The 27,375-nt window shown below is 38.2% G+C and overlaps 1 protein-coding gene across 6 annotated transcripts in view; it reads left to right on the top strand.

Annotated features, from left to right (window-relative positions):
* KLF12 (Kruppel like factor 12) overlaps positions 1–27,375 on the top strand; it is a 511,104-nt gene that overhangs the window by 360,991 nt on the left and 122,738 nt on the right. For all 6 annotated transcript variants that reach the window (XM_043891644.1, XM_043891648.1, XM_043891649.1 and 3 more), the window contains one exon: positions 15,251–15,386. In XM_043891644.1, the coding sequence (XP_043747579.1) occupies positions 15,251–15,386 (136 nt within the window). The remainder of the gene's footprint in view (positions 1–15,250; positions 15,387–27,375) is intronic.

Here is a 27,375-nt window from a genome sequence, read left to right as displayed (position 1 = left end):
ACTATGAATTACTTATAAGAGAGGACCTGACTTCTCCTTTTCTGAAAGAGAAAGCCTTTTAACTCTTACTTTAGATGTACTTCTTACATCCTTTGTGCCTCGAGAGGAAGCAGTGAAAGAAAATGGCAAAAGAAAAGTATAGGAGAGGGTTATTCTCAATTTTTATTTTTATAACTCATGTCCCCTGAAATGTTATCTCAGTAGATTTTTATGTATTCCTAATAGCCACAAAAATTGTGTAGCATTTTACTTCCTGTAGTTTTCCTTAGGAAAAGAAATTCCTGATGTTGCAGTACCCATTTACAAATGCTTGAAACCCTCTGGGATTCTCACCCCCAAACCCCCGCCCCCTGTCCAAATTAGGAATTTCCCTTTCTCTGTAGGTAGACTAAGGTCAAAAGAGTGGCACCTCAGAAAGGAGGTGTCAAAATTATTATTAAAATAGGAACTTGAAAAATCACAGCGAGGTCTGTTGGGATTGGAGTAAATAGGCTTACACAGCTCTTTAGTCCTTGGAGGTAATACTTTATTACAGCATAATAATTGCTTTTGAAATAATGACCATTAGTAATGAAGGAAAGGCTAAATTATGGTCTGTCTGAAGTAGGTGGCAAAGTAGGTAATAAATCTTACAAATATATTTATTAAAAATCATTTCAATAATTAACCTTTATTGAATGCTTATATGTTCTTTGCACTTTACATACATCATCTTTAAATCTTACAGTATAACCAGTGTATAAATATTATTGCCTGTCTTTTATAGATAAGAAAACCAAGACTCATACCTTTCTCTATTTCTTAATAAGGTCACAGCTTACTAGTGACAAAGCCTTGAACAAAATCAAAACTTTTTAATACTTTTGCCATACTTGGGCTTTGATCATTTAAAAAGTATGCCTTAGTTATGTAGAGAATTTGTCAATACTGAATAACCCAGTTTACTATTTTTTCAGATCAGGTACATTGAAAGTTTAAATCATCTTATTTTTGTCAAGGTTTAAAATGTTACATAGGAAATCATCTATATTTAAATTCATATGCGTGTGTGTGTGTATATATGAATTGCATGAGGTAATTCCATGTGGCTAAATATTGATGTTATGGTACCATATTATGTATTTCCATTTTCTCCAGCATCTTGCAGTATTTTGCAACAACAGCTTCAAGCTATAGGTTAACATTTCCTAGGTATAGGGAAATTTTGTCAAAGTGTGGTTGACTGAGTTTCAGAGATCGACATCTGTGTCCTTTTCCCACAAATCTGGCCCCTGCCTGGAGCTCTCTTGAGCAGGGAATTGGTTAGACAGGCATACACAGCACAGACGTGCCTGATCAGGCTTGCCTTGTCATGGTAGTGGTTATTTTCTGAAAAACACAAGGGAAAACCACCAAATAAAAATATAGCCAGCGTTTATTAGCACCGTTATAATTGTATTTATTTTTCTTAGATTAATGAGTTCAATAAAATTCTTGAGTACTAGCCAATAGCTAATAATCATTACAACATTACAGCTTTAAAATTATCCTAGCTTATATAGCAGATGTTCCGAAATGCCTTCTTCAGAGTTGGAAAATAAATTCCAGAAAATGTGTGTTTGGTTACAGAGAATAGCTTCATAGTAAAATCGGACATTTTCCAGTTTTTGTGTCAGTTTCTCTTGAGTCTCATCCGCTACTTTTCTATGTTTTTATAGTTTTCTTCCTATTTTATGAAGTTTATCAGAGAGTAAAATATGTTGTATGATTTCCAAAATGGATTGGTATCATGATATGTGGTAATAGGTATTTTCCAACCTACTCTCAAAGTGATGGTTGTCATGAAACATGACCTGCCTCTCATCTAACAAATGGGCACTAACTGGCAAACCCCTGCTTCCTGGCATCCTTGTACCCATTGGTTGGTATGATCTACAATAATCAAGGTGCCATTAGCCTCCAATTATTTTCATTATCTACCTTGCAAGTAGGACAGCATATTAACTGGCCCTTTTATTTCCTTCCTTGGCCAGTTGTGATCTTCTTTTTTGCAGTAATCACCACGATAAGCCCCTCACACTTAACAAGTAAACCCCTTTCAACTATAACTTAAACAACTTTTAACTGTCTAATTTTGCATGGTCTAAGTGGAAAGTTAAAACGTTTGCAGTTTACAAGCCACCGAATGGTTTATAACTGTCCTTCAGTGTTGTGCTCTGTATTTTTAATTATGGTAAACACAGAACAGAATTATGGTTAATCAGCAGGATTAAGTCAGCACACTTAGACTCTTGTTAACACTATTTCATACCTCATTCCAGAGACCGTATAAGGAATACTGGCCGTATTATTACTATTCAGCCAGTTTGTGGTTTATTTAGAGACGTTTATGTGTTTGTAAGGTACAGAATGCAGTGGCCACCTCGTATCTGGGCATGTTAGAATACGCTCAAAGAAGAGGTTGATGTTGTTCCTTATTTAAGCATGTGTTGTGATTGAAAGGAATGATGTTAAAGCTGAAACTCCAGTACTTTGGCCACCTGATGCAAAGAGCTGACTCACTGGAAAAGAGCCTGATGCTGGGAGGGATTGGGGGCAGGAGGAGAAGGGGACGACAGAGGATGAGATGGTTGGATGGCATCACCAACTTGATGGACATGAGTTTGGGTGGACTCCGGGAGTTGGTGATGGACAGGGAGCCCTGGCGTGCTGCGGTTCATGGGGTCGCAAAGAGTCGAACATGACTGAGTGACTGAGCTGAACTGAACTGAGCTGTGCTTGTTCTCAGTCGTGTCTGACTCTTTGTGACCATGTGGACTGTAGCCCGCCAGGCTCGTCTGTCAATGGGATTTTCCAGGCAAAAACACTGGAGTGGGTTGCCATTTCCTACTCTAGGGGATCTTCCTGACCTAGGGATGAAACCCGCGTCTCCTGCATTGCAGGCAGATTCTTTACTCACTGAACCATTTAAGCATGTATATATAAATATAAATACATGAGACATACATATATATACACATATATATTCATACTTTTAAAATTTTGCCACCTAGAAACTGTTCTACTTTATAAACTAGATGAAACAAGTTGACTTGTTATATAAACTTCTTGAATTGTATTCCCTATGGTGCAACATTTCAATGGGGGAAAAATGTCTTCACACTTATCATTAAATGAATATGATGATTTTAACACTGTTTATTTTCTTCCTATGTTCTTATTCCTTTACCAAAATTAAATCAAGTTGGAACTGCCAGGTTAATTTGAAAAAATATTTCTTATTTTTTTAACCTTTTATGTCACCTAGGAATTATTCAATGTACTCCTTTTCATTCACTTACTCGTTTGATTAATGCACATTTATGATTCAGCCCCATGTTCGATGCACTGACAATACCCACAAGAAGCTCATAGTTGAATGGATAAAGGAGACAAGACTGTAGTGAGATGAGTGCTGCAATACAGATAAGTGTAGAGCCACAGAGATAGATTAGAAAGGGATGCAAAGCTTAGAGGTTGAAAGGGAGAGATTGTAACTTCAGGAGAAGGGTGTTTCTCAGAGGAAAGTGTTACTTATATCATCCACATAAATGAGGAAGGAAAAGCAATTAAAACACAAAAGGCGCAATGTCCTAGAAATATGTCAGACCATAGTAGATCCTAGTAGATAGAGACATTATCCAAGTAGATAGGTTGGTATGGTTCACTTGTGGGGTATTTATCAGAAATGAAGTGGGGTTCTAGGGTTATCTATGGATCTGCTTATCCCAGGCCTTGTAAGCCAAACTGAGAAGTCTGTATTTACCGAACACTCTAGGGAGACAAGTGTGTAAATAGATGGGAGTAACATGGTAATATTTAAGTCTGTGGATGAAGGACTGAATAAAAGAAAGGAAAAAAGTTAGGAAGCTATTTTAGGAAGCCAATGTGAATGGGTGTCTGATGGACAGAACTCATTGCCCTGATGGTTGTCAAGGAAGAAGAAAAAAATATATCTAGGATAATTCCCAGATTCTTATTTTGACTATGTTGAGAAAGTTCTTTAGTGGAAGAATATATGAACTGAGAGATCTTACTGAGAATTTTACCCTGAAAACAAGGCAATGTTAAAAAAAAAAAATTTTTTTTTGGGGGGGGACCCAAAACATGAAGGAAAAGTTAAGGGCATAAACTGAAGTGTTCCAACATCTATCTAAAAGAACTTTTATAAAATAGGTCTAAATAGAATATATTCAGAGAAGTGATATTCAGAGGAATGGCTTGAGAATTTTGGAGAGTTAAAGGATAACATGACTCTTAGGTTATAGGCAAGTCAGTAAAAATAAGTCCACCTCTGGACACAGCGGTGAAATTGTCAAGCATGAGTCATAAAGAAAATCTCGAAAGCTTTTCTACAAAGGAATTAAAGAATGACAGAGGCTGTCAACAGCAACAAATACCAGAAAGACATGCCGTAGTCTCTTCAAAGGACAGTGAGGGATCCTAGAATTCTGTTCCCAACAAAAGTCAGTTCAACTGACAGTAAGATTAAAAAAAAATAAAAATAAAAAATCATACATATATTGACTAAGTTTACCACCCACACAAATTTGCTGAAAGAACTATAAGATAGTTCTTTGAAAGAAAAGAACCTGAAATGGAAGCTGAGCTTAGAAATGATTTTTAAAAATATAACTATCTGCATGAAGAGATAAGCTTTAACTCTTGACAGTAACACATGAAGCAGAATACTGGGCTACAGTGAAAAAGAACTTGGCTTGCCCAGTGACTCGGTGGTAAAGAATCCACGGGCAATGCCGGAGATGCAGAAGACTTGGGCTGAATTCTTGGGTTGTGAAAATTCCCTTGAGAGGGAAATAGCAACAGACTCCAGGATTCTTGCCTGGGAAATTGCATGGATGTAGGAGCCTAGTTGGCTACAGTCCGTAGGGTCACAAAGAGTCAGATACGGCTGAAGGGACTGAGCATACCCAGCACATGAAGACCTACAACACCTTCTAGAACTAACACCAAAGGAAGAAAGATGTCCTGTAGTGAAAAAGAACCTGGGGAAGGTGGGAATGACCCCTGGGGTAGCTGTAGCATGCTGCGTCCTTCTTGTATTTGGGAGAAGAGATACCTAGAGTGACTTTAGAAAAATTAAGAATATAAATAAATATCACATGTAATGTTGAGTGAAAATAAACTGTAGAATTTTATATATGTACTTTCTAAAGAGCAAACCCTCATTGGTGGTCACTCACTGATACATACCAAGTAAAAACGTTAAAACTTATGTACACTAGGACAATATAGAAGAGGGAAACAAAATAGGGGGAAAATGCAGAGTCAACTCCCTCTGTGATATTTTACTTTCTTTAATGATCTGAAAGAAGTACTGTGAATATTAAGTTTTTTCATCTTTTGGGATAATCAATGATCAGTCTGTGTGTGTGTGGAATTTCTTAAATAAAAATAGCATCAGGGAAAAGCTGTAAATAATGTAACTCAATTTTGAATCAAGAGTATGAGAGGGCAACTGTTGGGTCCTAAGTGTGATGTCTGTTCATATTTTATGTTTATGTCCACAGTGGTTGGATGTGAGAGGCCGTGGGAGGGATTGGTTTTCAGGATTTGGAGTGGCTGAAGGAGAAAAATGACTAATGATACTGAAGAGTCACTTTGATCCTTGACATCTTATTTAATTGACAGTGTGAATGGGGCGGACATGGAGGAAGAGCTCTATTTTTAGCAGATGAACTTGCATGGATTAAAATGAGCCATCCGCGCCTCTCTGATCTCTGCTTGGCCTCAGGGCCAGCTGATGCTTAGTGCTGAGGAGGTGGTGTGGCAGCTTTGGTTAAGGAAGTCAGGGTAGATGATGTACAGAATGCATACTCTTAGAGCCGCGGTCCCCACGGTCTTTTTGGCACCAGGGTCCAGTTTCGTGGAAGACAGCTTTTCCATGGACGGGGGACAGAGAAGGAATGTTTTCAGGGTAATTCAGGGCATTACATTTATTGTACTACCATTCATTTGGCAGGAGGCAGAGCTCAGGCATAATGCAAGTGATGGGGAGCAGCTGTAAATACAGATGAAGCTTTGCTGTCTTGCCCACCACTCACCTCCTGCTGTGTGGCCTGATACCACTTCATGGCCAGGAAGTGGGGGACCCCTGTGTTAGAGCACTGTAAGTTTTAGAAGTCATCCAAACATCAGTGTCACAAGTTTCTACCAATTAAAAATCTGTTTTTCCTTATTATTATATTCAAAGAAAATAATATCAAACATTTGTGCGTGTTTCATACCTAAAGAGTCCATGAGGACACGCGCATACCTGAGGTTGACAGCAGCTTTGATTATAAACATGCTGTGATACTCTCACGTGCCAAGTTTTTTTAGGGTTTTTTTGTTGTTGTTGTTTGTACTTTTGGGCCATGCCACACAGCGTGTGGTATCTTAGTTCTCTGACCAGGTATCGAAAATGTGCCCCCTGCAGTGGAAACACACAGCCTTAACCACTGGACCACCAGGGAAGTCCCATGTGCCAGCTTCTTTAATCTTTTTACTTTGAAACTAGCAAAAAATAACCCCTTTCTTGTAAATGGAAGTCATTTCCATATCAACTAACTATGCAGAGCTTCGTTGATACAAAAACTGTTAAGTTCAAAGTAGATTTTCTTCCATTTCTGAAGTGTTTATTAGATCTGAACACTTGATATTAAGTTGAGGATCATGATTCAGTGGTACTTAAAATCATTATAGCAGGTCTCTTATCTGTTTCTTGCAAGATTCAATTCTACCCAGTTGGCAAACCAGAAAACACAGAGCAGAAAGACCAAGTAAGTGTAATAAGAAAAGTGGATTAAAATGCCATGGATTAATGTCTAAAGTCATCTTCTTTGTGCCTTCCAAAGGAAAAGGAGTTTGACGATCTCATTATTCACCATATGGGCCCACCACCAATTCACTTTACTTTTAAGTGTTTTAAATCATCTCTTCTTAAAGGAGATTCAATTTTGAATAAATCAGTTGGAGCTGGTTAGCTTGGGTTTTGAGCAGTTGTAATGAATTGACAAAATGGAAATGGAGAGGGAAACAGTGGTCTGTGAAATCTCAGAAGACTCTTGGAGTTCAGAAGTCTTGGCCAACTCTGGAGAGTTACATAACGTTAGTGGAGGCACAGTGTAAAATTCCACTTATTAATAGAAAATTTTATGAATTCTTTTAATCACAAAAGCCTTGTGTGCTCTGAGGCATAGGTCCTGTGAACACAAGACAATTGTAAATCTCTATTCTTGTTCTTTTTATTAATAAGGAAAGTAGTTTTAGTCATGATTCTTTAGACAGGTGAAACCCTAGTTAATATTGTGATAATCTCAACAAACATTAATTTTAAATGGTATTTTAAATGAGTGAATTCCTCCTCTTCAGTTTCTAAGCAGAAACTCATATTGTAGAAGTGACATGTATGTTGTTGTATTTAAAATATTTTACTGAAAGAAAAGAAAATCCTATTAAATGTAATTTAGCTTAAAAAGTAACCAAAAAATTAAGAACATTTTCCTTCCATGTTTATTCTATGGCCTTATACAAACCCTAAAATATATATAATTAACTGATATTTTATAGAGTAACAGAAATTTAATGATTGTGACTTTTGCCCCATGAATGTTAATATTAGAATATAACTCAGAATGTAATTTTTAAAATAAAACGTGACATAGACACTTTTATCATTAAATTGCAAGCTGGGAACCACTGTGATCAGTTCAAGCAGAGATCTGCACTTATTACCATCATCTTCATCAGTAAATATTACTTTTTACTGTGTACAAGGGAATATAATCAATATGATTTCTCAAGGAGTAGACCGAATAAAAAGGTGTGTAAAATAAGGATCCATTCAGTTCAGTCATTCAGTTATGTCCGACTCTTTGTGACCCCATGGACTGCAGCACTTCAGGCTTCCCTGTCCATCGCCAACTCCCGGAGCTTGCTCAAACTCATGTCCATTGAGTCAGTGATGCCATCCAACCATCTCATCCTCTGTTGTCCCCTTTTCCTCCTGCCTGCGATCTTTGCCAGTGTCAGGATCTTTTCCAGTGAGTCAGTTATTTGCATCAGGTAGCCTAAGTATTGGAGTTTCAGCTTCAGCATCAGTCCTTCCAAGGAATATTCAGGACTGATTTCCTTTAGGGTTGACTGGTTTGATCTCCTTGCAGTCCAAGGGATTCTCAAGAGTCTTCTCCAACACCACAGTTCAAAAGCATCAGTTCTTTGGTGCTCAGCTTTCTTTATAGTCCAACTCTGACATCCATACATGACTACTGGAAAATATAGGCTTAAGTATAATTCAAAATGGAAAGTGCAAGAATGCCATGAAAATACATAAGTACAAAAATATGAGCATTTTTTTTAAAGGAACGTTTACATTTTGTTAGAAAATGAACCGAAGGTTTGTAAAAGAAAGTATTATTCTTTAGGAAGGGTGTAGAATTTTTTTGACTGAATTGTACATAGACGGGAGACGGGAATAACCATATGTATTAATAACTGGATTAGGGGACTTCAGAGATAGGACACATAAGAGTGCCAAATGAAAAATGAAATTGTAGGATGATTAGTGGGGGCTGCTGAACCTTTTTTGTTCAGGTGGTGGGAAAAATTCAGTGCTTTCAAATAAGGACTGATTGAGGAATCTATTTCTCTAGACATCCTTCATTCACTTAATTACCAGAGAAATACCACAGAAGACAAATGTAATATGTAGCAGTACTTTGAGGAAGCTTATTGAGTTTATTATGAAAAGAAAGGAAGGGACCTCCAAAGAACTGTGGGGTGCATGCAATAGCAGTTAGTATCTGGTTGAATGAAAGGCACACCCATGAAATGAGAGCTCTCAACCTGGGTGACCAGGAGAATGATGGGTTTCCACCGAGGCTTGAAAGAAGAATAGGACTGGACTTTCAAATTACTTTTGGACGTTCAGATGGAGTAGAATGCTGGAAATATGAATAAAATGGGATTGAGGGCAGAGGTTAGAGCTGGGAACATGAGTTTAGTGTCCATCTCCACTGAGACAGTAACTGAAATTGTAGAAATTGTGGAATTACTGAGAATAAAGAGAGACAGACATAAGAGGGTGGGTAATGAGATTTGAAGGGGTACCTAAAATTTCGGTATACGCAGAGAGAAGAGTTGAAGAAAGTAAGAGGGAGAGAGACTCAAAGGAATTAAACAGTCTACAGCAGAGTCAGCAAATGCTTTCTCCAAAAGGCCAGATGGTATTTTATGGCAAGCCATATGGTTTCCGTGACAACTACTCAAGTCTGTCATTGTAGCCCTAAAACAGCCATAGATAAAATCATGAGCATGGTGGAATAAAACTTTATCTATAAAATCAGGTGGCAAGACCCACAAGCCTTAGTGTGCCTACCCCTGAAGTCAAGGGAGGGAGAGAGATTTAGCACATTATTGACCAGGGACATATTAATATATTTTAAAGAGTGATACAGTTAACAATCACTGTGCAGAGTTGTTAAAGCTTCTGGTAGGGCATATCACTAGAGCTTAAAATTGATCAAGGGTTCATTATACAACTTACGGTTGTCATTATCATTCACATTTTGCTCCGTTATGTTCTTGTTCCAACCTTGTATATATTATAAATGTCAAATTTTCAAAAATGATGCATCACAAAATTTTGAATGAAGAAGAATTTTTTTGGTGAATTTTATGCAGATTACTTTCTGTTACTGTCCAAGCGACATATGTGCTAGTGTCTCAGAAGATGATAGTTCTTCATAACGTAGTTCTGATTCAGACAGTGTGAATATTAGACCAGCAAAGAGACAAAAAACCTTAGTGATTGATTCTGATACAGAAAGTGAAATGAAACTCATGGTGCGGTGCTGGAGAATGCTGCTTTCACTTCTGCAGAAGAGGGGACTGAAGATAACATGTCAAGAAAATTAGAAGACTTTACAGGTGTATCAGGTGTAACCATTGAATGTAATAAGCCTCAAAGTGTTAGTGAAATAAGAGAATTAATTTTTGGTTGGCCGAAAGAAAAGTCACCAGCCACAGATACTAGTTTACCCCCAAATCCCTCAGTCAATATTAATTAAGAGGCTGGGCATGAAAATGAAAAGATACAACAAACAGTCTTGAAAGCTGCAGAGATTTCCAATGGTACTATCATTTAGAAGAAGACCTTGCACTAGGGAATTATAATAACATTATAAAGTTAGTATTTAATATAATGGGGGAAGAAGCCATTACACTGTCAAATGTGCAGATAGGAATTTGGGGAAAATGAATAAACTGGATATATATTAACACAGTACCCACATCCCAGGATTTCGTAATTGATTGGATTTTTAAATCTTCATTGGGGTTACATAGACAATGACACTTGCTACCATGTAGAGAAGTAGTCTCGTTCAGTTCAGTTCAGTTCAGCCGCTCAGTTGTGTCTGACTCTTTGCGACCCCATGAATTGCAGCACGCCAGGCCTCCCTGTCCATCACCAACTCCTGGAGTTTACTCAAACTCATGCCCATCGAGTCGGTGATGCCTCCAGCCATCTCATCCTCTGTCGCCCCCTTCTCCTCCTGCCCCCATTAGCCGTAACAAAAATTTAAAAAGTAAGACAACAGAGCATTGTGGAAGCATCAGTAAGTAGAGGGAGAGCCAGAAGAGCCAGTTCTGATCCTGGAGTTCACTGTCCTCTGAGTCAAGCTTTATTTACTTATGAATTTTTCTCTCATCATCTATCTTGATATGCTAGAAAAGTCAAGCCTGTATTTGAGCAACTGAAGCCAAATGACGTCAGCATATCAGTTGTAAAAATGTATTATGAAGAGTGTGTTCCATAGCCCCATGTGTAATAAAGTCCTAAGTTTTAATTGACTATAGGCAGCCATATCCAAAGGTCCATTTAGTAAAAACTATGGTTTTTCCAGTAGTCATATATGGATGTGAGAGTTGGACCATAAAGAAGGCTGAGAGCCAGAGAGTTGATACTTTACAACTGTGGTGCTGGAGAAGACTCTTGAGAGTCCCTTGGACTGCCGGGACATCAAACCAGTCAATCTAAAGGAAATCAACCCTGGATATTCATTGGAAGGACTGATGCTGAAGCTGAAGCTCCAATACTTTGGCCATCTGATGTGAAGACCTGATATGAAGACTCATTGGGAAAGACTGATGCTGGGAAAGATTGAAGGCAGGAAGAGAAGTGGGTGACAGAGGATGAGATAGTTGGATGGTATCATTGACTTGATGGACGTGAGTTTGAGCAAACTCCGGGAGATGGTGAAGGACAGGGAAGCCTGGCGTGCTGTGACAAACCAACCGCCAATTTACTAGACTGGCATGTGAAAGTGCAAGTCGCTCAGTTGTGTCTGACTCTTTGCAACCCCATGGACTATACAGTCCATGAAATTCTCCAGGCCAAGACTGGATAGCACTCTTTTTATTTACTCACAGTTCTGTAAGGCAAACATTTGAAATGGGTTTAGCTGGGCAGTTTTCATGCTAGTCACTCCTGTGAATGCAGTCATCTAGTGGCTGGAATGTGTCCACTCAATCTAGAATGACTTCAGGTCATCTAGCCAAGTCCATAGTTGCTGGGGGAAGCAATCACACAAGGGCATGAACTCAAGGAGACAAGATTAATTGGAGTGATCTTCATGGTGACAGTGATTATAGGTGGGTGTTTGAAAGACTAAATAGGTTGAAAGAGTAAATAGGTTCAAGTTCAGGTGTTGGATTTCTGCAGTTATCCGCTCGGGATTTCATGACATGGAGTGAATTTCACACCATGTTCCCAGTACCTCTCTCTCAGGGATGACACTTTGTCCAGCAATGAGTTAGACCATCTACTGCTGTCTGATCCCCTTTCATTTAAGAGGAACAAAATCTGAAATGTAGATTCTTTTCAGATGCTTATAGCATTCTTTTCAATGGTTTCACTTGGTACTCTCTTACTCAGAGAGAGAGCTGTTTTTGGTTCTAATGCCCTGGTAACTTTTCCATTTTCTGTCTGTGGGCACCTCAAAGAATTAGTGTTCCCTAAATGAGCTGAGAAACTCAAAGACTATTGGAGGTTAGGGAGGGTAGATATACCCCTACCCCACATTTAATAAAAATAGAGTGGAATTATGCAACTATGTAGATTAGCTAATCATCTGACCTAATCAGCAATGCAGATTTTAAGAAGCTTTTCTAATTACTTCCTCAACTTGGCTGAAGGTATGGGTAAGAAGAGTTTCCCAGCATGATGGCAGCAGATGTATTTCATAATATTTATTGAAAATATTGGAAAGAGATCCTCAATTATAATGTTCCTGAAAAGTACATCAGAAAAGGCATTATATTTAACATATTTTAAGCTTTCATTAAGATATAAACATAGCATAATTTAGATGATCAACTCTCACACCAGTTATTTGGAATCTGTCACGCAGTGAGACTAACTTTCCCAGCCAAATTGGTTGCTGTTTAAGTGCCTGTCTCTTCCTTGAGTGATACGACTTCCCAAGTGATCTCTGTTTGTCTTGATGAAAATGGGACCACCAAAAATATCCTCTTTTCTTTGGCTATTTGTTCATTTGATCTCTTGGCAAAGGAGTCCTTAGTGCATGGTGTTTCAAGAACTTTAAATGTTAAATTGTTGATGTTTACAGGTATATGTAAGACCACACAATGAGTCTGATACTAAATTTCTTGACTCAGTTTAGCAGTTATGAACGAGTGTTAAAGGAATCATTTTGTAGTGGGATTGCACAACAGGAGACTTATCTGTGAATTTCTGGTTGATCTGTCTGCATCATCCCTGTGTCTTGGGCTACATGAATTCTGGTTGTTCATCTGTACCTTCCTTTCTGTGAGCTGCTGAGGATCATTCCAGGGGCTTCCCAGGTGGTACGGTGGTAAAGAATCCACCTGCCAGTGTGGGAGACTTAAGAGACGGAGGTTCAATCCCTGGGTCAGAAAGATTCCCCTGGAGGAGGGCATGGCAACTCACTCGAGTATTCTTGCCTGGGAAAAGCCCCATAGACAGAGGAGCCCGGTGGGCTACAGTCCATAGATTCTCAAAGAATTGGACACGGCTGAAGGGACTTAGCATGCATGCGCATTCATTTAATATGAAGCAGCCTGAGCCAGTTCCTATTGCCTAGAGCCAAAATACATCTTAAATGATCTAATGCCTTCAGTGCCTTTGGAATGACCGAATGCCTAAGTAGCTGTATGTTATTATGTGGTTGTGAAATTGGTTACTTTCCTCTACAAAGAGTTTCTCCAACCCCCTCTGCTAGGGACTCTTCTCTAGAGATCAGATGGAAAAGAAACAGTCTTTGTCTCACCATGTGGTGTGAAGACAGCACTCAAGAATTTAATGTGCATCATTGCATAATTCCTGGTGTTCGAGAAAGTGAGGGCTGTATTGGTGGAAGTGACCAGTGATGAGTCACATGATAGTAAATTGTTTTATTTGAGGATAGACCCAGAAAAGATGGATAATCCAATGTATGATTTGATTGCTTTGCTAGAGACTTTGAAACTAGGACATAGTTATGCATTTGAAAGTTATAAGATGTGATACCTTTCTGTCCAAACTCTTAAATATCTAGATCAAAGTTTCTCAGCCTGGTACTATTGATATTTTAGACTGGCTCTTTGTCCTGGGGCCATGACTGTCCTGCATCTAACAGTACCCTTTGCATCTGCCTACTGGGTACCAGTAGCATCTCCCTTCCTTCAAGTTGTGATGAATCACTGTGTCTCTAGACATTGTCAGATGTCACTTGGGAGGCAGATAAGTCCTCAGCAAAGGACCACTACTTTAGATTAGTTTTATTATTTTCTCTTTAATTTAGCCAACATTTACTAAACTATTCCGTTATTCAAAGTACATTTTGGTATGTTTATACTTGCAGAATGTATTTCAAGTATACTTACACCTTAGATTTCAACAGATACTAGCACCTTCCTAACCAACTTTAGTTAGAAATCTGTCAGAACTCTCAAGATACAGTTTTTCTATTCATATAGTCAGAATTAGGTAAAATCATAAGAAATTATCTTGTGTGGGTTAAGAAAATGGGAAAAATCACCATTTCCCTGTGACTCTACCTGATGTATGATGCACAATAACAAAAAAAAAAAAAACAAACAAGAGGAAAAAAATGAAACTAAATATACCCAAATGTCATTGTAACCATGATTTTAAGTTCATTTTGCCTTGCAACTAGTAGTGGTTTTAGCAGTTTTATGTAGGCATGTTTGAAGAGCAGGAATCTGGTTGGAGCTGGCTGAGAGTTGAAACCACATATTTTAGCAAAAATGCAGTCATGTAGCTAGCACAGTGATTTCCATTTAAAAGGTGCGCTTCTTTGGTGCTTGAAGTGAGGGCTGATGGAATTCCTAGTTGGTGGCTGCTAAAGCTGTTCATAGAGAGAAGGAGGTGGAAGTGAAACCAGTTTTGAAAAATATACATTAATATGTTAAATGTTGATGGTAACCCTCTCATTTGACAGGATCTGGTGGTCCCTATCAACAAGGGTCAGAACATTGGGCTATTTCTTGCCTCAGCAAGCATGCAGTGAAGGAGACTCTTACCTGGAAAATGCTGTTTTGGAAAAGGAGATCAGGATAATGATGAAGGGCACTGTCTAACACATGTAAATACAGTTAAAATGACAGGCTGCTATTTCTGTTATTTTCCTGCTCTCAGATCTCCACTTAGAGCAACAGTGAACTATGAGACAAGGATTCACTGTGCTATGAAAAATACCTACACCTTGATATTATTCTTATAAACCTTGTTCTTCTCTAAGCTTCTGATGAGAGCTATAAGCAAACAAATCCTCTCCCTCTTGCTCTCCACCTTCCAGGCAGTGTTAGTATGCAACAAAAGGGCCAGAACTCTGGCAGCAGAAGCAAGAAGAAGCCAGAAGGTAGAACAATAACTCACGAGCTACCTAATCATCTTCTGACCACTCAGAAGTTGGTAATATCATGGATTTTATACGTTCTATTCTGTAATCATCCCCTGAAACTCCCGAGAGCTGATGGCGGTTTTATAAATCAGATGAACAAGGGAAAAGAGTCAGTGAGTGCTCAGTCCATAAAATACGTCGCTTTCACTAATTCCTGGGATTTCTAGAGGATGCCATGTGAGTGATATACACAGAAGAGACATGCCGTGCTTGATGTTGGTCCAGGACAAGGTTAACTTTCTGCACACTAATTTTAATTCATTATATATGCCTTTTTTTCCCAGCACAAATGGACCCCCGAGGCCTATCTCCCAGACAAAGTAAAAGTGACAGTGATGATGATGACCTGCCAAATGTGACCTTAGATAGCGTTAATGAAACTGGATCCACGGCCCTTTCCATAGCCAGAGCAGTACAAGAGTAAGTATCACATTCTCAGGATGAAATAAGAATTGCCAAGGTGTTCAATGGATAATGGAAACAGCAGCATCTCCTTCCCCAGACCTGTCATTCTAGCTCTGACTGGGTACATGTGTCAGCATCTTTCCATTCAGCCTGAGTTCTTTGGGAGGAGATCAGGGGAATCATGGAGTGTTTTACGTAGTTAAATATTTGCGTTTGAATAGAAATGAGACTTCTTTTCTAATACTTCCCATACCTTCCCAACTCTGAAAAGAAATATGCAATATATTACATTCTTTTTGAATGTCACTATCTAATTATCATCTTTATCATTTTCATATAGAACAGTCAAGAGAAATAAAACCCGACAAGCATTATTATCTTGTGTTGATAGGATAAAATATAGGATAGATTTTTTGAAATTTAAAAATTTGAAGATAATATGTTACCTCTTTGAAAAACTCAAATCATATGTTACTTTTGAAGGGCTCTTTCTTGCTCCTTTAACTGCAACACAGGGTTAGATTTTAGCCCTCATTTATTGAATATAGCTGCTTTTTCGTCATTCTCAATTCTGTGTCTAGAATTGCACCCATGACTAGTCCATGTATATTTTGTCTCTAGTATAATTTTTAATAACATAATCTTAAAGGAGGATTTAAATTAAGCCACTATTACAATATGCTGACACAAAAGTTCATTAACACTTTACTTAAAATAATCTTGGTTACCTCCCATGTATTAATTCTTTTTTCCCAAGTATTGACTAAATAGCTACTCTATTTCATGAATTAGGTCTTGAAATTAAAAAAAAAAATTAGTGAAACATTTTAGAGTTTAGAGCCTATATGTGGGTATTTGTGTGTGTGTATAAAATGAATAATATACCCCCATGTTATATAGGCACTGGGTATTATATATTTACATTATATGTGTATACACACGAACATATATGATATATTTGAAGAAACAATATATTGCGAATATAATGAAATTTGCAGTTAGATTTGGATTCAAATTTACATTCAAGCTCTTAGTAGCCATGTGATGTCTGGCAAGTTAGCCACTCTGAGATGTTTCTTCATCTGTAATAAGAAAGACTGCTTACCCTACAGGACAACTGTGAGGGTGTGATATGGTTACATGGCATGAAAATTGAATTGAAAAATTTTGACAGATGAGAGCCTCAAGGAAGGGTAAAATTAGTAGTATTACTAATGATAGATAGTTGTTACAATAATAGTAATAGTGTGTAGTATAAGTACGTGACAACTAGGAAATATAAATATTGCAAATGTCATTGTGCTGATATCACTATTGAAGACACTGAGGATCAGAGAAGCTCAGTGACTTGTCCAAGGTCACATTATAAGTGGTGATGAGACAAAATTTAGAACTTCTGACTCACAGAACAGGTCTTTTTCTATGAGTGCCCTGTAATGTCTGTTAACAATCATATTCTTCCACTTGAACATGTATAAAAACACTTTCTTCTCCCATTGTTCAAATGACTGGTTGTAGTAACTTAGTTTCTCTGTGTGGTGATCAGCATAGCAGTTGTGGTTTTGTGGGAGTGAAATCTTAAGGTCAGGGATTCCATTTTCTCACCTGTAAGATTAGACTGTTGTAAAGGTTCAATTCTGAGATGAATCATAAATTTCACAGACATTTTAATCACACTTGTTTTTCTGTGCCATGTAATATATACATAATTTGTGTGTACGTATGTTATGGATATGTGTGTTTCTTTTATTTCAGATGTTAGGGTTTGGCAGTGTGATTACTAAAATCTAAGTTATGCTTATTCCATTTGGAGCTGATAGAGCAAATAATGGGTACTAGCTTCTCAAATATAATCACTTTTTATGCTTCTAGTATTATGTTCTGATAATATAATAGTATATTTTAATATGAAACTTTTAACAGCAGCCTCCGGAATTGAAGCTTCATTTTCAACGTAACTTCTCTGATCTGCTTTGTGAAAACGTTTGGAAGCCACGATAGTTTGTTCCTACTGTGCATATGCCTGCCTTTATTACTATTACAAAAGTTGCATGTGTATCTAGGGAAATGCCAGATTCATTATTCATGTAAGTGTTTTCATTAAACGATTAGTAAAGAATACTGAGCTGTCACTTGGGAAGCCCTAGAATGCCAGAACCCATCAATAGTTAATTAAGCATCATTCAAGAAGGAATATGTGTGTGTAACAACTAAAAAGTGATAATATACTGTGAGGTGAAGTGAAAAGAATGTTCTACAGAGACCTCTTAAATGTAGGTACATTTCAAAACTTTTAACAATATGTTGAGGAAAATTTTAGGCTCAGGATATAGTGTATACTATATATAGTATATAGTCCTTGTTAGAGAATTAAAAAAAAAACAAAAACTGTCCTTAGGTTTACCCAGAGTTAACTTTCAGTGGACGTGTGTTTCTGTTCTTCTCTTAATTTCTCTTTCATTTTTTGTGCATATCTGTTTCACTATTAATTTCTCTTTCCTCTTTTTGTGTTTGCCTTTGGATCATGATGCCATCTATTAACACAAAAGCTGGACAATGAGCAAACAAGCAAAATTCCAGTACACTGTGCTCAGTACAATAATGTATCCCATCATAAGAGGACAGAACCTTGTTTTGGCATGTACCAGACAAGAGGATTTCAGAAGATATCTGTGCATCTATTTCTGGCACTTTCAGAACTTTCCATAGAGTTAGGTGAGAATGATGTCTGTAGGTAGGGAGGTGATAAAATCAAGGGTTTATATGCACTAGAGGTAGCACATTTTAAAAGCCCTGAGCAACCAAAGCACATTTGTCTCTCTAATTAAGCCATGGTTTAGGAAGAGTTCTTACTCATTGGCCACCAGTGTGGTGTCAAGGAAGAAAGGGGGAAGATGAGGTAGGAAGATATTAGGAAAGACTGATAAGCAGAGAGGGATTAAACTTGTCTTGTCCTTCAGCAAGATCCTAACCCACAAGATGACTGTCTCCAACCTTCTCTCTTCATTGTCTCCCTTCACATTCAGGTTCATAGTCTTGCCTCTGTAGTCATCACCATAGTTTGAATTTTTGATTTGGTGGCTCACTTTTTGACACTATATTTACATAGCATAAACCTTAATATGCTATTAAATGCTGTTGTAACATATTTGGTATCATACATGTTACTGGTTTTTTTAATGAATGCTCTAAGTCTTCAGTTGAATATTTACCTTTGATTTGAAATGTAGGAGTTGTTAGCCAAAGCTTCATCTCTCCTCACCCCAATATGTTTAGCTATTCTTGTCTTTAAAAAAGAACTCTGCTTGGTGGCTTGAGCATCAACCTGAGTCCACTTGCATCAAATAGATTTTTATAGAGAGGCTCCTGAACTATGCTTGAACTGTTCATTTCAGCTATTTTCATTGGTTCATTTGCTTCTCATTTATCAGCTCAGCATCAGTGAGTTCAGATAAGCGGGAAGAGCTGGCCATAGAGAGGCCCTTCTTGTATTTCAATTGTGGAGGCACTGTCCAAGCCAGAGACAGGTATCCAGTAACTGTGACAAAGCCAGCTTCCAGCAATTCATAGAACATCTGTTTTGCTTTGGTCTGAGTTTTTTTTTTTTTCCCTCCCTCTGATGCTGTAATAGGGTCATTACCCTTAGCTACTTGACAAACATAATTATGAAATAAATGTTTGGAAAAAGAGAAGTACAGGCACATGATTAGAGCAAATTATTATAATTAACTCTAACCCTCAGCAAAACTATTTTTTAAATAGGTAAAATTTGGCTCTCTTATCCAGAGCCTCTAATTTCTCTACCCCTTTTTCTTCTTTCTAGTTCTAAAACTTCATACTCCTCATTTGGTGATGCTAGTAGAATAATCAACTTCCTTCAAACTAAAGTGTAAATGCATACCAATATATGAAAGAGGGCCTTCCTCAGAGAATTTCTATTCAGCCAGGAACAAACCTTAAACTGAAAGAAAAAGATCTAGTCATGATACTTTCGGTAAGAGTGAAGTGGGAAAGGGTAGAGCAGAGGGTGAGGAAAGCAAATGAAGATGTTAAAGAGATGGACTTGTTTTTTTCAGGGTCAGTTTTTGCAGAGTTGGTAAATGCACATTATTTTTTAACTCACACAGTATCTGAATTCTCTACCCTGTCTGATCTTGATGATAACTCTCAGAGGGTGGGAAAAAAAAAAAAAAAGCAACGTAAATTAGTAGCAGTAGTAGTTTTTTGCTTTAGTTAGCATCCCTAAAATCTGCACCTGGTAAAAGGATATTCTTTTAAATGGCTCCTTGTCGATTACATTTAAGCTAATTAAAACACTGCTTTCTTCCCCCTGTTTTTTATTATATTGCTTGTGTCAAGTGCCCTTCTTCTTGAAGCAAAACAATTTGTGAATTCTGGAAATGAAGAGTCATATATCTTTGTTACATTTTCACTTAGATGCTCTTTGAAAGAACAGATGTGGCGGCAAGTTTGTCCTGTTACTTCCTTCAGATTCTGTTACTGGTTCAAACATCATGGTTCTTAATTTAGAAAGTTGGCCTCTGATGATCAAAAACAGTCAGAAATCTTGTAGGTTTTTGATGGGGATTGTGTTTCTCATTGTCCTTATTTTAAAATTCTTGATCTTTATTTCTCAATTTCCTTGTATCTAACTGGGTTAATGTCTTTTAAATGATCATAGAGAACAGTCCTAGAGATAAGAGAAAGAAAAAGCTGTTACTGACTGCCTATGAGTGTGTGTGTGCTCAGTCATGTCCGATTCTTTGCGCCCCCATGGACTGTAGCCCCCCAGGCTCCTCTGTCCATGGAATTTTCCAGGCGAGAATGCTGGAGTGGGTTGCCATTTCCTTCTCCAGGGGCTCTTTCCTACCCAGAGATGGAACCCGCATCTCTTACGTCTGCTGCATTGGCAGGCAGATTCTTTACCACTAAGCCACCTGGGAAGCCACTGGCTGCCTAGTTTCAGGCAGATTCTGTGAAAACTCATATAGTTTTCATTTAATTTGCCCTATGCTCCCCTTTTTATGCACAAATAAAGAAAAGGAAGCCCAGAGAGCTTTAGTCTGTCTCCAGAGGTCCTACAGCTGGTAATTTGCAGAGCTCATTTTGAAATCAAAGTTTATCTGACTATAAACCCAAATTCCAACCCCCCCCCCCAAATTCCTTTATGGAGACAGCTCCTGTTTTTATGCTGTGGCTTTAAAATCTCTAAACCATAGCTATCTAAAATTCACACAGTTTTTTTGAGCCTTGAATCCCAATAAGAATACAACTTTTATGAAATAATTTCTGATTTTTATTTCATTTTTAAACTCACTGTTACTTTAAATGTAATCTGACGTAAGGGGAGGGGGGATCCCCTGGTGGCTAAGACAGCAAAGAATCTGCCTGCAGTGTAGGAGACTCAGATTCAATCTCTGGATCAGGAGCATCCCCTGGAGAAGGAAATGGCTACCAACTCCAGTATTCTTGTCTGGAGAATGCCATGGACAGAGGCATCTGGAGGGCTACAGTCCATGGGGTTCACAAAGAGTCAGGCATGACTGAGCAACTCGCACTTAAGGGGGAGATCATTCAATCAAATGCCTTCTCAGAAATGGTTCTTAAAAAGGTATTCCATTTTGTGAATCACACATAACATTATATTGATATGTAAAGAAATAAAGTACAAATATATTATTCTTTATATAGCACTGTTGCTATTACTTTAAGAAATGATTATCTCAGTATAAATAAACACATGTGCTGACATTTCCCAAATGAACATCCTTTTTAGAATTGCTTTCTGTCAGTCTATAAAAGGAGAAGTTTGTTCAAGGGCTGAGATGGTACTGTGTCATCTAATTTTGCTTCTTCACCTGAAGACTTTGAAGGCATCGGGTCATGCCTTTTCTGTTATCTGCTGATTAGAACAAACCCAGCTGAGCTGATGGTGCCCAGAGACTAGCCACAGAGCTCAGTATGTCAAATAATTTCAGTTCTTTTGTTTTAAATATTTCCCAAATTCTTGTCTCAATATACAAAGCTATATTTTTATTTAATAAGTCTGTTGTGTTTATGCGTGTGCCTGGTGAGTCGCTTCAGTCGTGTCTGACTCTTTGCAACCCTATGGACTATAGCCTGCCCAGGAATTGAACCCTCATCTCCTGCATTGGCAGGAGGGTTCTTCACCACTAGTGCCACCTGGGAAGCTCATAATGTGTTTGGAATACCTTCAAAATCCCACATCATGTCTTACCAGAAAAATAGCTTTGGTTCAGTTCTGTAGGTGAAAGCTAGCTCTCTAACAGACTAATGATAGACATCATGGCTGATGAGACTGCTGCTGATGGGTAAATCTGAGAGGCATTCACTGTCTTGCAAAGGAAATAAACACTTTTATGTTGCTCTTCTTCTAAGGTAGGTCAAAAAAGCTCCTGATTTCTTTGTGAATGAATATAGATAAAGTCTAAAGTGTGTACTTAGCCTTCATCAACCCAACATTCTTGCAAGATTTAAAAAAAAAAAGATAATGGTCACTGGGTAACTCAATCCCTGGGTGTTTAATAGCAAAATGAAGCCTGTACTCTTATACCATCACTTTTATCTGCTTTGATGAGATCCTGTTGGTCCCTCTTTCACTTAAAAAAAAGTTTGATCAGTTTTTATAATAATTTGATATTTGAGCTGTTTTGTGAATTAGCGAATTAAGTCATGTCTTCATTTGGTGAATAATTAATTCATTTATTCAACTCTGAGTTACCTTCTGGAGATATGGGATGACTGAGTCTCAGTACCTTATCACAAGGGGCTCAGAATAAACCTACATGAGGCAAATTAAAGCCCAAAGGGATGAAAGCATGAAAGAGGAAAGGAAAGGACACGTAGCTTATCCAGAGTAGGGGAGAGACACATGGTCGGGTTGCACAATGACGGGCGTGGAGCTGGTGTGGTGAAGACCTGGGAGGGGAAGCTGCTTCGGGAGGTGTGTAGGGACCTGATCAGGAATGATGACTTTATTCTGTAGACAGTAGAGAGACATCAATAGATTTTAACTAGGAATGGCATCATCAGCTTTGAGTCTTACACATTTCAGTCTCGAGGAAGCTGAGTATGGTGGTGCAGGTTGAAACTCTGCATCCCAAAGAGTGCCATTTCTACGAATGGTGCTGCCTAGCCGCCCACAGCTTCCACAGTTAGACACAGGAGCTTGTGGCGTAAAGATACATATAAAGTGCTTTATATATCTGCATGTATGTACATATGTGTGTGTGTGTAGACACCCCTGTGTCTATTCTTATGAGTCTCTCCCATATATGGAGCTGTTCAGAGGACGGATAACATGTCCTCCTTGTATCTCCAGGGCTGGTAGCACAGTGCCTGGCCGGGGACTCTTTCATACACTAGAACAGCATTGAAAAAGATAGACAAATCACTGATTTTGTGGTGCTTATATTCTAGTGGAGGGTGTGAGAGAACACAGACAGTAAGTGAATAAAACCTCCAAAGAGAGCTTCGCTGGTGGCTCAGTGGTAAAGAATCCGCCTGCCAATGCAGGAGATGTGGGTTTAATCCCTGGGTTGGAAAGATCCCTTAGAGAAGGAAATGGCACCCCACTCCAGAAATCTTGCCTTGGAAATCATGTGGACAGAGGAGTGTGGCAGGTTACTGTCCATGGGATCATGAAGAGTTGGATATGACTGAGCATGTGCACACAACATACACACACCTCTGAAGAAGGGAAGTGCTATGGAAGTGAGGGAAGCAGGTATGGGTGCTGGGTGGGGTGGAGGTGGTAGACAGCGTTTATAACTTCATTTAAGGCATTTGAAGAACTCTGATAAGGTTATATGTTAGGAGAGCCCTAAAGAGATATGAGGTCAGTTCACTAGGTTATCTGAAGGAACAGCCCTCCAGGCAAATAACAAGTGAACAGATTCTAAGGCAGGAATATTCCGGAGTGAGTAAACAGACTCACTGACCAACTAGAGAACATGAATTAGAATTCCTTAGTTTTGCAGAAGAAACTGAGCTCTGTAGATACTGACTGTTCTGGCATCACTTACCTAGGGCGAGGGAGACAGGACTGAGTCTCTAGTATATACTCATAGTTTTCCCTCTATGCTGTGATTAAAGTTCTTCTTCTTTTTTTTTTTTTCCAAAGGAATCTGCAGTTATTTAACCAAAACAGAAGTCCATAAACCAAAATATGCAAAACAATTTTTCTTTCAAAACACTTCATTACTTTCAAGTTACTTCTTTTTGGCTGGGTTCTTCCAATCTAATTTTGTATCCCCGATGAGTCAAAAATATTTATTATCCTAGAGAGTTTTTTAAAAATAATTGTTACTATATCATCTAGGAACCATTAGCACTTTTTCCCTAGAAATGATGCAGCTGTTGTTCAAGTGAGAACTTACCCTGAGGATTTTTTATGTATGAATCTTTTTGATCACTCAGAAGTAAAATAAAGTACAAGGCACCAGAATCCCCTGGCCGCCCAGTGGTTAGGACTCTGTGCTTTTTTCATGGAAGGGTCCCATGTTCAATCCCTGGTCAAGGAACTGAGATCCTACAAGCCATGTGATGTGGTCAAAAAAAAAAAAAAAAAGAGAGAGAGAGAAAGAGAATACAAGTAATGCAATTTGTTCTAGAAATGCCAGAAAGTACAAAAACAAATGTGCAAAGCAACAAGAAAAATAGCAAAGAAAATAAAAGACATCATATATGGAAGCTTCTACACAGATGTTGCTGTTATGAGACTGATTTATATCTCATCTCTGTGGCAGGCATTTGATACCCCATGTCTAATGCTAAGCAATGAGTTTAACCTTCCCCCATCCCAACTGAACTGAACATCATCTTTTGGTATATACTACAGATATAAACAGATTATTTGTTTAACTTTTATAAGCACTTGGAAATTGTTGTTAACTGAATGTTGATTTGTTTTTTAAGCTCTCATACCTCATTCTAACGTGAATTTATTGCTTCTAGATAATCAATTTAAAAATATATAGAAATCAAGCTTTTTAAAGCCAAACCTTTTGTTTTTATATTTATTTTTAAAGTTAGAGATTCCAAAGTTATACCATAGATAGAATGAGTCAACCACTTTTATTTGAGAGTGGCTACTGATTTTAGCTGGTAATTGCTGAAATGACCCATAATTTAAAATAGTATTTCATGTGGTCATGCAGTATACTCCAAACTGATGGCAAGTATTAATTTGTTGTTAATAGTTTGACCTACTTCTCTGTGTGAGATCTTTGTATAGCTTTTTATTTTCTATATGTTCTACCTACAATTGGATTGCAAATTTGTGTATGCCATTTGTATTTCTCATCCATATATTCCTAATGAGTGTAACTAGTAAGTATAGGTAGCCATTTCTCATGCATTTTTGATGTGTGTTGACATAGATACTCAATGATTATGTTGAAATATTAATAAGTTTCTCTAGAAGTTCCCAGAACTATTCATCACTCTTTCATTTATTAATATAGTCAGAGAAAGTACACATGATAGAAAACCATACTGTAATATATTTGAAATTAACTCAATTCACCAGGCTATCATCTCTTCCATTTTCAGTCAAATGCTCTAGATACTCTCTCTTCTTATTACTCTTCATGAGTTATTGCCATCATACCATAATTTTCCTTCACTTTATAGCACTTTCCCACACGTGAATCTCATTGAATACATTTACTTACATGCATCAAATGGAAGTAGAAAATTAATGGGTACATTTTCATGGAGAACCTGCTGCTATAGAGAAAAATCTGACATAGATAGAAAAAGATAGCTTGGATCAGATAGAATCTTATCAGGATGACATTTGACCACAACATTGTACCGTCTTCTTTCACAGTCACAAACTTAAGAGTTGCCACTAGATTGTAATCTAGTACATTATGCATTATGGCTTATGACAATTGAATCCCAAACCATGTGCAGTTAGTGTAGTAATAATGCCAGCAAATTTTGAGGCATTTTCTGATTAATCTTTTGAAAAATTGTTTTCGTGGGAGAAGGAACTCCAATCTAAAATAAAATTAATTCTGTCAAAGTGTAGTTTCACAATTTGCTGACATATTTATTATTAGTGTTATTTTACCTCTACTTGTGGAAAAGCAAATTAATATATTAAAAAAAACCTGAAGTTTTGACTTAATTTAAAGCTAATTATGTATTCTGACTAAAGTGATCATTTTAACAACTTAATTTCTAATGTTCAGTTCAGTTCAGTCACTCAGTCATGTCCGACTCTTTGCGACCCTATGAATTGCAGCACGCCAGGCCTCCCTGTCCATCACCAACTCCTGGAGTTTACTCAGACTCATGCCCATTGAGTCTGTGATGCCATCCAGCCATCTCATCCTCTGTCGTCCCCTTCTCTTCCTGCCCCCAATCCCTCCCAGCATCAGGGTGTTTTCCAAGGAGTCAACTCTTCTCATGAGGTGACCAAAGTACTGGAATTCCAGTTTCAGCATCAGTCCTTCCAGTGAACACCCAGGACTGATCTCCTTTAGGATGGACTGGTTGGATCTCCTTGCAGTCCAAGGGATTCTCAAGAGTCTTCTCCAACACCACAGTGAAAAACAATCAATTCTTCTGCATCAGCTTTCTTCACAGTCCAACTCTCACATCCATACATGACCACTGGAAAAACCATGGCCTTGACCAGATGGACCTTTGTTGGCAAAGTAATGTCTCTGCGTTTTAATATGCTATCTAGGTTGGTCATAACTTTCCTTCCAAGGAGTAAAGCGTCTTTTAATTTGATGGCTGCAGTCACCATCCGCAATGATTTTGGAGCCCAAAAAATTGAAGTCTGACACTGTTTCCACTGTCTCCCCATCTATTTCCCATGAGGTGATGGGACAAGATGCCATGATCTTAGTTTTCTGAATGTTGAGCTTTAAGCCAACTTTTTCACTCTCCTCTTTCACTTTCATCAAGAGGCTCTTTAGTTCCTCTTCACTCTCTGCCGTAAGGGTGGTGTCATCTGCATATCTGAGGTTATTGATATTTCTCCTGGCAATCTTGATTCCAGCTTGTGCTTCCTCCAGCCCAGCATTTCTCATGATGTACTCTGCATATAAGTTAAATAAGCAGGGTGACAATATACAGCCTCGACACACTCCTTTTCCTATTTGGAACCAGTCTGTTGTTCCATGTCCAGTTCTGACTGTTGCTTCCTGACCAGCATACAGGTTTCTCAAGAGGCAGGTCAGGTGGTCTGGTATTCCCATCTCTTTCAGAATATTCCACAGTTTATTGTGATCCACACAGTCGAAGGCTTTGGCATAGTCAATAAAGCAGAAATAGATGTTTTTCTGGAACTCTCTTGCTCTTTCGATGATCCAGCGGATATTGGCAATTTGATCTCTGGTTCCTCTGCCTTTTCTAAAACCAGCTTGAACATCTGGAAGTTCTCGGTTCATTTATTACTGAAGCCTGGCTTGGAGAATTTTGAGCATTACTTTACTAGCATGTGAGATGAGTGCAATTGTGCGATAGTTTGAGCATTCTTTGGGATTGCCTTTCTTAGGGATTGGAATGAAAACTGACCTTTTCCAGTCCTGTGGCCACTGCTTAATTTTCCAAATTTTGCTGGCATATTGAGTGCAGCACTTTAACAGCATCATCTTTCAGAATTTGAAATAGCTCAACTGAAATTCCATCACCTCCACTAGCTTTGTTCGTAGTGGTGCCTTCTAAGGCCCACTTGACTTCACATTCCAGGATGTCTGGCTCTAGGTCAGTGATCACACCATTGTGATTATCTGGGTCGTGAAGATCTTTTTTATACAGTTCTTCTGTGTATTCTTGCCACTTCTTCTTAATATCTTCTGCTTCTGTTAGGTCCATATCATTTTGGTCCTTTATCGAACCCATCTTTGCCTGAAATGTTCCCTTGGTATTTCTAATTTTCTTGAAGAGATCTATAGTCTTTCCCAATCTGTTGTTTTCCTCTATTTCTTTGCATTGATCGCTGAGAAAGGCTTTCTTATCTCTC

This window comes from Cervus elaphus, chromosome 30, assembly GCF_910594005.1.
Source record: "Cervus elaphus chromosome 30, mCerEla1.1, whole genome shotgun sequence".
In the NCBI taxonomy this organism is placed as follows: domain Eukaryota; kingdom Metazoa; phylum Chordata; class Mammalia; order Artiodactyla; family Cervidae; genus Cervus; species Cervus elaphus.
The sequence above is the reverse complement of the archived record's forward strand: the minus strand, read 5'-3'. Positions and strand labels throughout refer to the sequence as shown.